Source organism: Neophocaena asiaeorientalis, unplaced genomic scaffold, assembly GCF_003031525.2.
Source record: "Neophocaena asiaeorientalis asiaeorientalis breed wild unplaced genomic scaffold, Neophocaena_asiaeorientalis_V1.1 scaffold17, whole genome shotgun sequence".
NCBI classification, from domain to species: Eukaryota; Metazoa; Chordata; class Mammalia; order Artiodactyla; family Phocoenidae; genus Neophocaena; species Neophocaena asiaeorientalis.
The window spans coordinates 581,742-597,531 of NW_020171802.1; the positions used below are offsets into that span (position 1 = coordinate 581,742).

The window sequence follows — 15,790 nt, forward strand, 5'->3', positions numbered from 1 at the left end:
AAAAAAAAAAAAAAAAAGAAACAGTCAACCTCAGGTTCACAGCCCAGAGAAAATACTGTTTTAAATGACGGTGAAATAAAAGGCAAAGATGGGAAGAAAAAAAAAAAACCTTAACCCCTACAGTGAACTATGTAAAAAAATTAACTGAAAATGGACCACAGACCTAAAAGCTAGTTAAAATGAAATACTCAATACAGCCTAGATCTATGTAACTGAGAACTTTAAACACTAGGAAAGTCAGAAGAGAATAGGATTGCTAGAGAAAAGCAGCCATGCAGAAGGACTTATGATACAGATGAAGCATATCCAGTGCCAATCCTGTCTGCTTTGCCCGAGTGAGAGAGGAAAAGTTGGGGATGAGGGGTAAGAGAATACATGCTAATTTAATGTAATTATTTGCTTCCCCTCCTTTCTGCAAGGTGCCATCTGAGTTATAGCTCCTCACAGAATTCATGGCCCCATAAAACAGGGAAATAACCTTTTTTTTTCAACTATTCTAGTGATAGCTGAGGGGAAAAGAAAAATGTAAAGGGGTAACCCAAAAAGGATTTAACCTAACTTAAATAGAAAAACATCCTAATTACATTTCTGATTTCAAGCCCACCACAAAAAAGTCTGGTAATTAATTTATCACCCTGAATGTTGTCCAGAGAAATACTCTAAGTGAAAGCTATGCACTTCGTTGAGAAGGCAGGAATCCTTCAACACCAGCAATGAGGTTCACAAATCAGGGCTCCATAAGCCTGGATGCACTCTGAACTTGATGCACTCTGACCACTGAGAACTTGCCCTATCAGTGCCAGATCATTCTCTGGTACCCTCAGCACGGCCTGCTGGAACAGCTTAAAGAACCAAAATCAGTCACTCTGCTGCTGAACTACAAATGCTGACTGAAACAGCATTAAGATACTTATTAATACTTTTAGGCTGAATTTGCTTTTTCTTAGAAATGAATATCAAGTGAAAAAAGTGGGGTCTGGAAAAGAAAGAGATACAGGCAAAGAGTGTAGCCTAGAGACTGGCCTAGTGTTGACAGAGATGAAGGGAAATTCCACCAAGGGAAATGGAGGATGAAAGAATTGTGATGATGTAAAACTGAAGAAAATATAGCTCTAATCACAGTTTTGCACTAGGTGGGATCATCTGCCCACCAAACAGGAAATTGCATGTGGAATTCTCAGATACTCAAAAATAGCACTTGTCCTTCACTCCAGTTTTATATTTTTTTACTAAGAGAATAATATATCAGCATAAAAAGTTTTGAAAATAATAATCATAATGTCTGAATATAATTTTCATTTTTGTATAATTCCTTTCAACCTCAATATACTTTTACCTTAACAGTTTTAAGCAAGGTATAAGTAAAACTTCATATTCTGCTTTTTTTGCTTAATAAGTATTAATTTTACAATGCAACATTTATCATTTTTAATGACGAAGCAATAATTAGAGCTAATATAATTTATGTACCAATTCTCCTGTTAGGATATCAAAATTGATTCCTCTTTTTCACTATTAAAAATACCATTTTAAGAAGTACTTTTTCCATAGACATATCAATACTGTTGAACTATTACTATTGGTAATATTTCCATCAAGTCCCCTTTCCACTGAGACCTGTCCTCTCTACCAATGGGGGTGAGAATACACATGGTCATATTTTTAACTTAATTTGGACCCGGACTCGCCCCAGCTGACTGGACTAAAGAGAATACCTGACTGAAGCTGAGCCAATTAGATTTTCTCTTTTAGGAATATAAAAGGTATGTCACTGGTGGCTCTGGAGCTGGGGAAGCCATTCCTACCATGTGTATAGATAACAGTCACGAGCTTTTGTAGGGCCAGTTTTTTTGTTCAAAACAGGGAACACAGATTCTCAAAGGAATATAACTGACTACTTACCAAATTGATTGTACTTTCTGATCCTAGCCCAACAAATAATGATGATGCCAGCAGCTGCTTTTCTTTCTCTTCTTTAGATTGGGTAAGGGCTTGAGATTGATCGTTTTTTGTTATAATTTGATCTACATTCTCCATTATTATATTCTCTTGAGGGACTGGCAGAGCTTCTGTTTCATCACCAGTTTTGCTTTCCTTCTTGGGAAGATAGCCCTCTTTCCCCCACAATTTCTTTATCCCTTCCAGCTTCAAGCTATTTGTCCTAAGGAGATTGATAATGAAATCAAGTCAATTTAAATAATTGCTAAATAGTTACCTTCTTGAGGCGTTTTTAAAAACACATCATTGTCATGACCTTTTAGAAATAGCTTTCATATTATATTCTACGTGCCAGAAATAAAACCTAGATCTTTAGATTTTATTTTAGTTATAGCCAACCTCCCCTAACTCTCCAGCCAAAAGATTTAAGGCAACAGAACTCTAGACTTAGTTAAAAATTTCAGATTAATTTTCATTTAATTCCTTGAATAAGATGTCCAAAAATAGAACTACTGTAAATCAGTTCCTTTCACCTATTGACTTTTCAAAAATACCTTTAATTCTGATGGGTTAAAGATCAGAAACGATATGTTTCATACCTATAATCACTCAGTGAAGGAATTAACACTACATAAATTCACTACATAAAATCCTGTTGAGAGCAAAAAAAAAAAAAATCATTCAAATCTACTCCTATGTGTAAATTTACCTTTAATCCACAAGGTTTTCTTAATGTGAGCACAAGCTACACTTTCAACTATTATAAATGTACATTTATAAAAATGAATGAAGTTTGATCTGTAGAAGGAAACAGTAGTATTTTTGGAAAAAGCATGAAGGTTAGGAGTTTTTTTACACCTGAGATGAAAAAGAATAAAGTTGTGATTAGAATTAGGTCTCACCTACAGTTGTCCCAAAAGCTACAGCTGTGAATCATAAGTGCAGGCTGAAACAACCAAAGACTGCCTCTATTGTTTTCATATAAGAACCATGTGTCCTTGGCACTGGCTCATTTAAGTATCCCTCTCATGATCCAGAACTGAATTTTTATAATTTGTACTACAAGATAGGCAGATCGTGAAATGAATCTAAAAGAAGGATTCAGAAATATCTGTACTATTATTCCATTTTAATTTGTTGGAATCATGGTCAGTTTGATTTTCCGTAGTATGCCAGAAACAAAAACAGATCATTATACTTCATACTGAGTGAAGAACTAATGCTATTAAGTACTAACTGGCTAAAAGAAAGTCTAATGTTAATAAAGAACGCCCTATAGGGAATTAGTCCATTCCTACTCAATGAATTTTACTGTTGAATGTTCCTTTACAAATATCTTCATTCATCCCTTTCTTTCAGGTACCAAAAGAGTTTTCTAAAAAGTTAAAATAAAACCTGTTAGTTATCTATCAAACCTCTTAGAAGAAAACTGGTTGATCTTGTGTGAGCAGACAAAAAAGTCATCAGGGGAACCCCTAAAATGACCCCAGCACTTCTAGGATGCTCAACAGCAACAACTCAAAAGGATTCATGAATGCCCAACAGCAGGATTACAGTGTTTTTTGTAACCCTGTTTACCAAAACATATCCTTTAATTATTGGGGGGGGGGAATAAAAAAGAGCAACGCCCCAAATGATTTAAATATTAGTTTAACTAAAAAAAGGTAGGTGTGGTAGACCCTGGGATGTTCCATCCAGATCCCCCTTCAATGAAGGACTTTGTTGGCGCAGCTGTTAGGAGCATAGCACCCTTAGGGATTTGCCTCAGTTGCAGAGAGTCACCTCATTTGCAGATCATGCCCTTTTCCAGGGCAGCCCATATCCAATAATTGATGAACAGAAGTATAGAGTACTGGCCACCCATTTTAGCCTAACTCAGGACAGCTCAGATGGGCCATTCTAGCTTCAGAGCTTCCTATGGGGTCAGCAGACACTGTTGTTGGCACTGCATTGCTTAACTTCTTCCTCTGCCCAAACCCTCTTCCTTTCCTTTCCTTCCACAGTTGTTGATGCCAAGGGCACTCCTTAATATTCTGCATGCTAAATTCCATCTTGGAATGCACTTCCCAGGGAATTCAACCCACAATAACAGGCAAAAATGAGAAGGGGAAGAAAAAGGAGCCTGAATACATGCCTATTATCAACATAAATTTTCACTGTCATGCATTACATACAGAAAGTCTAAAAAAGAGGTAGATAAATAAGAGAGCAGCATAAAACTGTTTCATACACAAAATATGCCTCTTTATGATATGAAACATAACGTAAAAAAATTTTAAACATAAGTCAACTTTGCCTGGATTTTGACAACAATAATATTATAATTCATGGTTTTATACGGTATACCTTTGTGTTGTTTTTAATCAGACCATTCAAACACAGATGTAGATTATGGCCAAGCAATCTTCAAAAGATTAGGAATGTACTTTGAGCTCTAGAAATTCCCATTTGCGGTAGGGTGCTGCTCCGTAATAGGGCTTAAGGTAAGAAATGCTAAATTGGGCTTGCCCCACTTTATTCTCAGCTTGCCAGAGACTGCAGAAGAATGATCATCTCCTCTCTAAAGCTGATACACCTCACCAATTACCACTTAGGTTCCTAATCTGAAATAATGTGTGAGCTGTGGTCCTCTTTGGAAAGAAATTTTAAATTCATCCCTCATGTTGCACTTCATGGTAATCCAGCATATGTATAATTCCTGAGCAGCTTTGCCAAATGTCATTTCTCTGAGGGTAGTACATGTACACATACAGGATTTACAAGGCCCTGTCAAGTCCCCCAGATCCTAGTTCAATACTAAAAAAGCAGATGCCATCATCTGTTGTGCAGGCAAAAGGGACTACGTTTCCTCCCTGGGTTTGGAGAGTTTCTGTCTCTCCTTCCCTTGCCCCTCTATTCCCTGTTTGAGGCACTTAATTGCTATCACCACCACCATCACATGCTCACAAACCGTATCTGCTCCCCATGCTTATAATACTGAAATTAAATGTCTGGGAAAGAAAAGGGTGTCAACAGAGCAGGAAAAAAACGCTAAGAAAGAGATTTTGAACTTATGCCATTTCAATCAGTATATCATTCTACATTCCTCATAATCTATGTGTCATTTTTCTGATAAATACTTCTTATAACCATATCACTGGAAGACTGACAAATGCAAAGACTACCATAAAATAAGGTTACTGAGTCTGTTCAAATGTCATCTTTCAAAGTTGTCACCTTTGAGATTTTATCATTTATTCTAACAATGTTGCCATTTCTCAAAACATTTTTGAACTCTTAGAAGAAGCTCCTTCACAAACAAGAAAGTCATTTTCATTACTTTATGTCACATTGGTATACTGACCAAAGTTATCCAGCTTGACTACTAATTTTATGTAGTAAATTCAGCTTTTGGATAATAACAATAATGATAGCAATGACAATTATTAATTTTAGTAGCTACCATTTATCAATCATTTATTATGTACTGAGTTGTATGAGGCATTTTACATACATTATCTCATTTTATTAACTTAATCATATTTCTAGTAATTTATTCATATTTCCAAAATCAAAATTTACCTAAAAAGGATGAAGATTTGACTCCATGTTAAGACATTTAGAAAAATGTATCACCAATTTTCAAGGTGGCTGGAAAGAAGCTCTGAAAGTATTCTGAACAAAGTACACAGCTTTCTCAAGTGAAGTCCATCATCTTTACGTTCATCTATATATTCGTCAATCTTTAATGAGATGGTTATAAGAAGTATATTATGAGGAATGCAGAATGATATGAACAGTCACCTCACTGGGTATATGAGTTCTGATACATTTCTTTAAAAATGTGTGTGTGTGTGTGTGTGTGTGTGTGTATGCATGATGTGTAGTAATAACACACACATCATTACTATGTGTAAAGCTTGTATACATTCTATACTGTCTTGGAAGTAAGCAAGCTCTCTTAAAGTACAAGGACAGGCTATACACTATGAATACCTCGAGAGCAATAAATAGAAACAGCTGAAACAACAACCCATGCAGAATTTAGCTTTCAGGAATCCTTCAACATGTAAAGACATTTAAACACTCCCATATTCTCAATTTTAAGAAAGGAACTTACTCTTTTAGCCCGGTCTCATTTATTATGTACTGAGTTGTATGAGGCACTTTACATACATTATCTCATTTTATTAACTTAATCATATTTCTAGTAATTTATTCATATTTCCAAAATCAAAATTTACCTAAAAAGGATGAAGATTTGACTCCATGTTAAGACATTTAGAAAAATGTATCACCAATTTTCAAGGTGGCTGGAAAGAAGCTCTGAAAGTATTCTGAACAAAGTACACAGCTTTCTCAAGTGAAGTCCATCATCTTTATGTTCATCTATATATTCGTCAATCTTTAATGAGATGGTTATAAGAAGTATATTATGAGGAATGCAGAATGATATGAACAGTCACCTCACTGGGTATATGAGTTCTGATACATTTCTTTAAAAATGTGTGTGTGTGTGTGTGTGTGTGTGTGTATGCATGATGTGTAGTAATAACACACACATCATTACTATGTGTAAAGCTTGTATACATTCTATACTGTCTTGGAAGTAAGCAAGCTCTCTTAAAGTACAAGGACAGGCTATACACTATGAATACCTCGAGAGCAATAAATAGAAACAGCTGAAACAACAACCCATGCAGAATTTAGCTTTCAGGAATCCTTCAACATGTAAAGACATTTAAACACTCCCATGTTCTCAATTTTAAGAAAGGAACTTACTCTTTTAGCCCGGTCTCTGTACTATTCCCAGATATATCTGAACCAAGAGAAATGCCAGCAGGAGACTGTCGTCCAGAGAAGCCAGATGAAGAAAAGGAGAGTCCATATGGTTCAAAACTGAGAACTAGAATTTTAAAACAACAACAGAGGTTCATATTTAAAACAAAGCAAAAATTATGAAAAAAAAGCAAAATATAAAATAATAGAAAACTAGAATCCAGTGACAATTTTTAAACTGGAAGGGACTTTGGAAATGATCTAATCAAATATTTATAGCAATAATAATAAAGCAGCTATGATTTATTAAATTTCTACTACAGTCTTCATACAATTAGTTAATCAAAGCCAGTCTTTCATTTTTCTTTTTACCACCCTTAAAAGCTAAAAAGAATTCAATTAGGAAAGACAACTGATAAACCAGGTCTACTGAAAAGTTGCTGCTCTCATGCAAAAATGTTTAATGAACTATGAATGAAGACCTGACCATGTTTCTGTTTAACAAAATGCTCTTAGGCACATTCCTGTACCAACTGGACTGATGGAGCCCTCAATGTGAAATCCCCCTTACTGACAAAGAACAAGGTTTACCCAGGTTCAGATTCCTTTGCATCTGTATACCCAAATGAATTCAGTCAGAGCCATAAAATTCATATTGTTATTGTGGTAGAGCAGATACCGATATCCACTTTCCTCTTCTTTCTAAGCTACAGAACCTTTGATTCTTAGCTAGGTACATGGCCACCCAGAAAAGAGATGACATTTCTAGACTCCTGTGCCATGTGACTGAATTCTGACCAATGAAATTATATACACATTTTGTGTACAACTTCTGGGAGGAATCCTCCTGGAAGAAAAAACTTCCTCTCTCCCTTCCTCTTTTAGGTTCATAAAAAACCATCATCAATACTAGGCTGCCTACTTCTGGATTTCTTTAATGGAAAAGAGCAATAACCCTCCGCCTTGTATAAAGCCCCGCTTTCTCTGTTTTCTAATATGCTATTTAGCTAAACTTAATCCTAACTGGCACATTATCTCTTTGGACTGTCTGGATTATAATACAAAGGACCTTCTTAAATCATAAAAAGTATCTTAGAAAATAAAATGTGAACTTCTGTAATTATTATCCTCATCTTACAAATGAGGAATCTGTGGCAAAGAGCTTGCCAAAAAGTCACCGAAGAGTACAAAGACAAGAAATGAAAGAGGCAAATGAGAAATCAGATACTCTGGTTCCAGAACTGCACTCTCAACCATTATATTACACTGTCTCCTTCAAAGGAAACAGCACCTAATCCAAAGAGTACTAAATAAATTAGCTTGTGTGTTAGCTAAATGAATGATATGACTCGGCACTATAAAAAAATAATGGGCTAATTAATAAACAGGTGAAGGGTTCAGACTAGGTCAGCAGTTTCCAAGTGCTGATTTGATAACCAGGAACAAGCTGACTTCACAGAATCTCTCACGTATCTTTTTATGCATACAACCAGGCTTTCAGAGATATACTTACAGAAGGTATAGGAGTAGGTCTCAAAAATCTGTATCATTTTTTTTAAAACTCTCTATGTGATTCGGATTCTGAATCATGTTTGGAAACCAACTGTCTAAATCTAAGGTCCTTTTCAGATAGAATATCCTCTCATTTTAAGCTTTCCAATCATCTGGTTTAACCTTCTATCTCAAGGTTAGAAGGCCTCTTTTAAATAGCAGCTGTGACAGTCAGTCACCCAGCCTCTGCACTGAATGTTGAGAATTCTTTCATGTGTTTGTTGGCAATCTGTATATCTTCTTTGGAGAAATGTCTGTTTAGGTCTTCTGTCCATTTTTGGATTGGGTTGTTTGTTCTTTTGATATTGAGCTGCATGAGCTGCTTGTATCTTTTTGAGGTTAATCCTTTGTCAGTTGCTTCATTTCCAAATATTTTCTCCCATTCTGAGTGTTGTCTTTTCGTCTTGTTTATGGTTTCCTTTGCTGTGCAAAAGCTTTTAAGTTTCATTAGGTCCCATTTGTTTATTTTTGTTTTTATTTCCATTTCTCTAGGAGGTGGGTCAAAAAGGATCCTGCCTGTGATTTATGTCATAGAGTGTTCTGCCTATGTTTTCCTCTAAGAGTTTTATAGTGTCTGGCCTTACATTTAGGTCTTTAATCCACTTTGAGTTTATTTCTGTGTACGGTGTTAGGCAATGTTCTAATTTCATTCTTGTACATGTAGCTGTCCGGTTTTCCCAGCACCACTTATTGAAGAGGCTGTCTTTTCTCCATTGTATATTCTTGCCTCCTTTGTCAAAAATAAGGTGACCATATGTATGTGGGTTTACCTCTGGGCTTTCTCTCCTGTTCCACTGATCTATATTTGTTTTTCTGCCAGTACCATACTGTCTTGATTACCATAGCTCTGTAGTATAGTCTGAAGTCCAGGAGCCTAATTCTTCCAGCTCCGTTCTTCTTTCTGAGGATTGCTTTGGCTATTTGGGGTCTTTTGTGTTTCCATACAAATTGTGAAATCTTTTGTTCTAGTTCTGTGAAAAATGCCAGTGGTAGTTTGATAGAGATTGCACTGAATCTGTAGATTGCTTTGGGTAGTATAGTCATTTTCATAATGTTGATTCTTCCAATCCAAGAACATGGTATATCTCTCCATCTATTTGTAACATCTTTAATTTCTTTCATCAGTGTCTTAGAGTTTTCTGAACATAGGTCTTTTGTCTCCTTAGGTAGGTTCATTCCTAGTTATTTTATTCTTTTTGTTGCAATGGTGAATGGGAGTGTTTCCTTAATTTCACTTTCAGATTTTTCATCATTAGTGTATAGGAATGCAAGAGATTTCTGTGCATTAATTTTGTATCCTGCTACTTTACCAAATTCATTGATTAGCTCTAGTAGTTTTCTGGTAGCATTTTTAGGATCCTCTATGTATAGGAGCATTTCACCTACAAACAGTGACAGCTTTACATCTTCTTTTCCGATTTGGGTTCCTTTTATTTCTTTTTCTTCTCTGATTGCTGTGGCTAAAACTTCCAAAACTATGTTGAATAAGAGTGGTGAGAGTGGGCAACCTTATCTTGCTCCTGACCTTAGTGGAAATGGTTTCAGTTTTTCACCATTGAGGACGATGTTGGCTGTGGGGTTGTCATATATGGCCTTTATTATGTGGAGGTAAGTTCCCTCTATGTTCACTTTCTGGAGGATTTCTATCATAAATTGGTGTTGAATTTTGTCGAAAGCTTTTTCTACATCTATTGCGATGATCATATGGTTTTTATTCTTAAGTTTGTTAATATGTTTTATCACATTGATTGATTTACATATATTGAAGAATCTTTGCATTCCTGGGATATACCCCACTTGACCATGGTGTATGATCCTTTTAATGTGCTGTTGGATTCTGTTTTCCAGTATTTTGTTGAGGATTTTGCATCTATGTTCATCAGTGATATTGGCCTGTAGTTTTCTTTCTTTGTGACATCCTTGTCTGGTTTTGGTATCAGGGTGATGGTGGCCTTGTAGAATGAGTTGGGGACTGTTCCTTCCTCTGCTATATTTTGGCAGAGTCTGAGAAGGATAGGTGTTAGCTCTTCTCTAAACGTTTTGATAGATTTCGCCTGTGAAGCCATCTGGTCCTGGGCTTTTGTTTGTTGGAAGATTTTTAATCACAGTCTCAATTTCAGTGCTTGTGATTAGTCTGTTTATATTTTCTATTTCTTCCTGGTTCAGTCTCAGAAGGTTGTGCTTTTCTAAGAATTTGTCCATTTCTTCCAGGTTGTCCATTTTATTGGCATAGAGTTGCTTGTAGTAATCTCTCATGATCTTTTGTATTTCTGCAGTGTCAGTTGTTACTTCTCCTTTTTCATTTCTAATTCTATTGATTTGAGTCTTCTCCCTTTTTTTCTTGATGAGTCTGGCTAATGCTTTATCAATTTTGTTTATCTTCTCAAAAAAACAGCTTTTAGTTTTATTGATCTTTGCTATTGTTTCCTTCATTTCTTTTTCATTTATTTCTTATCTGATCTTTATGATTTCTTCCCTTCTGCTCACTTTGGGGTTTTGTTTGTTCTTCTTTCTCTAATTGCTTTAGGTGTAAGGTTAGATTGTTTATTTGAGATGTTTCTTGTTTCTTGAGGTAAGATTGCATTTCTATAAACTTCCCTCTTAAAACTGTTTTGCTGCATCCCATAGGTTTTGGGTGTTCGTGTTTTTATTGTCATTTGTTTCTAGGTATTTTGTGATTTCCTCTTTGATTTCTTCAGTGATCTCTTGGTTATTTAGTAGTGTATTGTTTAGCCTTCACATATTTGTATTTTTTACAGATTTTTTTTTCCTGTAATTGGTATCACCTCATAGCGTTGTGGTCGGAAAAGACACTTGATATGATTTCAATTTTCTTAAATTTACCAAGGCTTAAATTGTGACCCAAGATATGATCTATCCTGGAGAATGTTCCATGAGCACTTGAGAAGAAAGTATATTCTGTTGTTTTTGGATGGAATGTCTTATAAATATCAATTAAGTCCATCTTGCTTAATGTATCATTTCAAGCTTGTGTTTCCTTATTTATTTTCATTTTGGATGATCTATCCATTGGTGAAAGTGGGGTGTTAAAGTTCCCTACTATGATTGTGTTACTGTCGATTTCCCCTTTTATGGCTCTTAGCATTTGCCTATGCATTGAGGTGCTCCTATGTTGGGTGCATAAATATTTACAATTGTTATATCTTCTTCTTGGGTTGATTCCTGATCATTATGTAGTGTCCTTCTCTGTCTCTCGTAATAGTCTTTATTTTAGTGTCTATTTTGTCTGATATGAGAATTGCTGATCCAGCTTTCTTTTGATTTCCATTTGCATGAAATATCTTTTTCCATCCCCTCACTTTCAGTCTGTATGTGCCCCTAGGTCTGAAGTGGGTCTCTTGCAGACAGCATATATACGGGTCTTGTTTCTATATCCATTCAGCCAGTCTATGTCTTTTCGTGGGAGCATTTAATCCATTTACCTTTAAGGCAGTTATCGATATGTATGTTCCTATTACCATTTTCTTAATTGTATTGGGTTTGTTATTGTAGGTCTTTTCCTTCTCTTGTGTTTCCTGCCTAGAGAAGTTCCTTTAGCATTTGTTGTAAAGCTGGTTTGGTGGTGCTGAATTCTCTTAGCTTCTGCTTGTCTATAAAGGTTTTAATTTCTCTGTCAAAACTGAATGAGATCCTTGCTAGGTAGAGTAATCTTGGTTGTAGGTTTTTCTCCTTCATCACTTTAAATATGTCCTGCCACTCCCTTCTGGCTTGCAGAGTTTCTGCTGAAAGACCAGCTATCAACCTTATGGGGATTCCATTGTATGTTGTTTGTTATTTTTCCCTTGCTGCTTTTAATAGTTTTTCTTTGTATTTAATTTTTGATAGTTTGAATATGTGCCTTGGCATGTTTGTCCTTGGATTTATCCTGTATGGGACTCTCTGCGCTTCCTGGGCTTGACTATTTCCTTTCCCATATTAGGGAAGTTTTCAACTATAATCTCTTCAAATATTTTCTCAGTCCCTTTCTTTTTCTCTTCTTCTTCTGGGACCCCTATAATTCAAATGTTGGTGTGTTTTACGTTGTCCCAGAGGTCTCTGAGACTGTCCTCATTTCTTTTCATTCTTTTTTCTTTATTCTGCTCTATTTTATCTTCCAGGTCACTTCTCCATTATTCTGCCTTAGTTATTCTGCTATTGATCCCTTCTAGGGTATTTTTAATTTCATTTATTATGTTGTTCATCATTGCTTGTTTGCTCTTTAGTTCTTCTAGGTCCTTGTTAAACGTTTCTTGCATTTTCTCCATTCTATTTCCAAGATTTTGGATCATATTTACTATCATTATTTTGAATTCTTTTCAGGTAGACTGCCTATTTCCTCTTCATTTGTTTGGTCTGGTGGGTTTTTACCTTGCTCCTTCATCTGCTATGTGTTTCTTTCTTCTCATTTTGCTTAACTTACTGTGTTTGGGGTCTCCTTTTCACAGGCTGCAGTTTTGTAGTTCCCGTTGTTATTGATGTCTGTCACCAGTGGCTAAGGTTGATTCAGTGGGTTGTGTAGGCTTCCTGTTGGAGGGGACTGGTGCCTATGTTGTGGTGGATGAGGGTGGATATTGTCTTTCTGGTGGGCAGGACCGCATTCAGTGGTGTGTTTTGGGATGTGTGTGACCTTATTATGATTTTAGGGAGCATCTCTGCTGATGGGTGGGGTTGTGTTCCTGTCCTGCTAGTTGTTTGGCATAGGGTGTCCAGCACTACAGCTTGCTTGTCATTGAGTGGAGCTGGGCCTTAGCATTGAGGTGGAGATCTCTGGGAGAGCTTTCACCGTTTGATATTGCATGGAGCCAGGAGGTCTCTGATGGACCAATGTCCTGAACTCAGCTCTCCTACCTCAGAGGCACAGGCCTGATACCCGGCTGGAGCATCAAGACCCTATCAGCCACATAGCTCAGAAGAAAAGGGAGAAAAAGAGAAAGAAATAAACAAATAACAATAATAAAATAAAGGTATTAAAATAAAAACTAAAAAAAATTATTAAAAATTAAGAAAAAAAAAGACAGAAAGAAAGAAGAGAGCAACCAAGCCAAAAAAACAAATACACCAATGATAACAAAAACTATACTTAAAAAAAAGGACAGACAGAACCCTAGGACAAACGGTAAAAGCAAAGCTATACAGACAAAATCACACAAAGAAGCATACACATACACACTCACAAAAAGAAAAAAAGGAAAAAAATATATATATCTTTTGGGAAGTCTGAGGACTTCTGCCAGCATTCAGTAGGTGTTCTGTAGGAGTTGTTCCACGTGTAGATGTATTTCTGATGTATTTGTGGGGAGGAAGGTGATCTCCATGTCTTACTCCTCCATCTTGAAGTTCTCTGCAGTTCTTTTATACCTTGATCATTTGGCTATACCTCTCTGACCATCCCCAGCTGTTATTAATTTTATTTTTTGAGAGACTAACAGTCTAAACTTGATGTGGTTTTCAAAAATCCACAGTTCTGTAGACAGGAGATTATCCTGCTACTTCCCCTTATTATCTCTGGTTTTATCTAACATTGGGGCTACAACATATTCAAATAACATTTTAACAGAATAATCCACACTGATTCCTCAATGCTTTTCTTGGGTAGGAACTGGTAATAAAAGTTAGTTCCCTGTATCCCACCTATGTTTGCTAATTCACATTATCTTACAATATTTTCCTGAAGTTTATTGTTACGAACTTGGCATTTTTCTACCCGAGAGAGCTAAGTACTGTATCTTTCATAAAAGTGACATTTGACTACTACTCTGCAAATGATTTATAAAAATCTCTAACAAGATCAGTATCAGAACCGATTGCCAATTGAAGGATTCCAGAATTAACAACTTTTTAAGCAGAAAATACCTATTTTTCCCCCACTCTTTACTTTCTGTAATAATCACAATTATAAGATCCATGATTTTATAACTTATTCTTCAAGTACATAGCATAAGCACTTGCTATGTCCTGTCTCGTAATTGATTTTCTTTTCCATGATATAAAAGACAGTTTAGGCTCATGAAATTTCTATTTTACTTTAGAGAACTTTTGAAAAATAGGTTTGGGAGGAGAGGGGAAGAGCCTAATTTGACAGTTTAACCCCATTTATAATGATGATTCCATGATCAAAAATGTACTTGGCAAATGAATATACTAGCTTGGGGAGTTTCAGGTCTATTATATTTGTATCAGCCACTTAACTTATTTTAAGAAAGAAGAAAGGCAGTGCCAGAAATTAGGGTCCTTGTCCTACCCCCTCTTGCCTACCCTAGCCTTGAATTGCAGTAATAAGAGCAACTGATGGGGAATTCCCCAGTGGTCCAATGGTTAGGGCTCTGCACTTGCACTGCAGGGGGCATGGGTTTGATCCCTGGTCAGGGAACTAAGATCCCACATGCCACACAGCACAGCTGAAAAAAAAAGAGCAACTGATGGCTCCCAGACATTTGAAAATAAGGAAATATGACAACTGGACCATGTCTCCCACTCTGGAACTCCAGATTTTCACTCCATGCCTTGGATGTCATAAGGCCTCTATATGCACTATAGTCAGAGGTTGGGCAACTCTAATTCAAAACTTTATTTCCCCTCACATATTCTATCAATATATGAGGAGTTAAACGGGAAGGAAACTGATTACCCTTTGAAAGAAAATTGTATTTTCTAGGCCTTTAGGTATCGTTGTGCTAAATAATGTCAAAAACTTTAAAAGAACAAATACTTCTGCAAAATAATAACATCAAGCCTATTATTAGTGTTTATACTTTTTGGTTTCATTGTAGGATGAACCATTTAGTTGTACTCATATGCCTAGCGCAGAACCTAAAAAATAATAAGTACTCTACAAAATCATTAAATAACGAATAGGAGAAAAAAAAGACCTTTCAGCATTGAACTTTTCAGTATTAACATTCTGAATTCCTATACAAATAATATTCAATGGTCTCCCTTTATTCATACATATGTGTATATATATATATGTATATATATCTATATATATATGCCATCCACCATCAAATATCTCAGTGATCTCCTCTTTACTAAAATAATGACAGAAGTCTTTTCCTGACAGCCTACATTTTTTAAATGTAAAGTTATTCTTTTCTTTCTAGGCTGTTCCTAAATTCACTTATCAGACATTTCACTGGAGGAAGCATTTTAACACACTTAAGCTATACAAGATTGTTCAGAATAAAATGAAACTCACTAGTTCATAGTAACCAGAGTTTTCTTCTGAAACTCTTCTACAGATATGCTCACGCTGATATCTGTCAGCCCTTTAGCACAGTGACCAACATGATAATTCCACCTTCAAGTTCTTTTAAAATTCCAGGATGGCTGCCATATCTTAGGTACTTATGTACATGAAACCTATGGCTTTGGGAACACCTCTAGGCTAACTTTTTTTTCCTGTTTACCCCAAATAAGGTCAGGGTGAATAAGTCACAAGCAGACTTAACAAGAGATAGTGAATCTCCTTAGTTATTTACTTACATGACTATAATATCAATTGCATTAAAAAGTGATGTCCCTACAATCTAGCTTATTATAAACC

At 35.9% G+C, this 15,790-nt stretch overlaps 1 protein-coding gene across 4 annotated transcripts in view; it reads right to left on the minus strand.

Moving 5' to 3' along the window:
- Positions 1-15,790, minus strand: part of AP4E1 (adaptor related protein complex 4 subunit epsilon 1) — a 65,020-nt gene that overhangs the window by 8,994 nt on the left and 40,236 nt on the right. For all 4 annotated transcript variants that reach the window (XM_024742003.1, XM_024741946.1, XM_024742135.1 and 1 more), the window contains 2 exons: positions 6,700-6,823; positions 1,903-2,161 (listed from right to left, as the gene is read on the minus strand). In XM_024742003.1, coding sequence (XP_024597771.1) covers positions 1,903-2,161; positions 6,700-6,823 — 383 coding nt within the window. The remainder of the gene's footprint in view (positions 1-1,902; positions 2,162-6,699; positions 6,824-15,790) is intronic.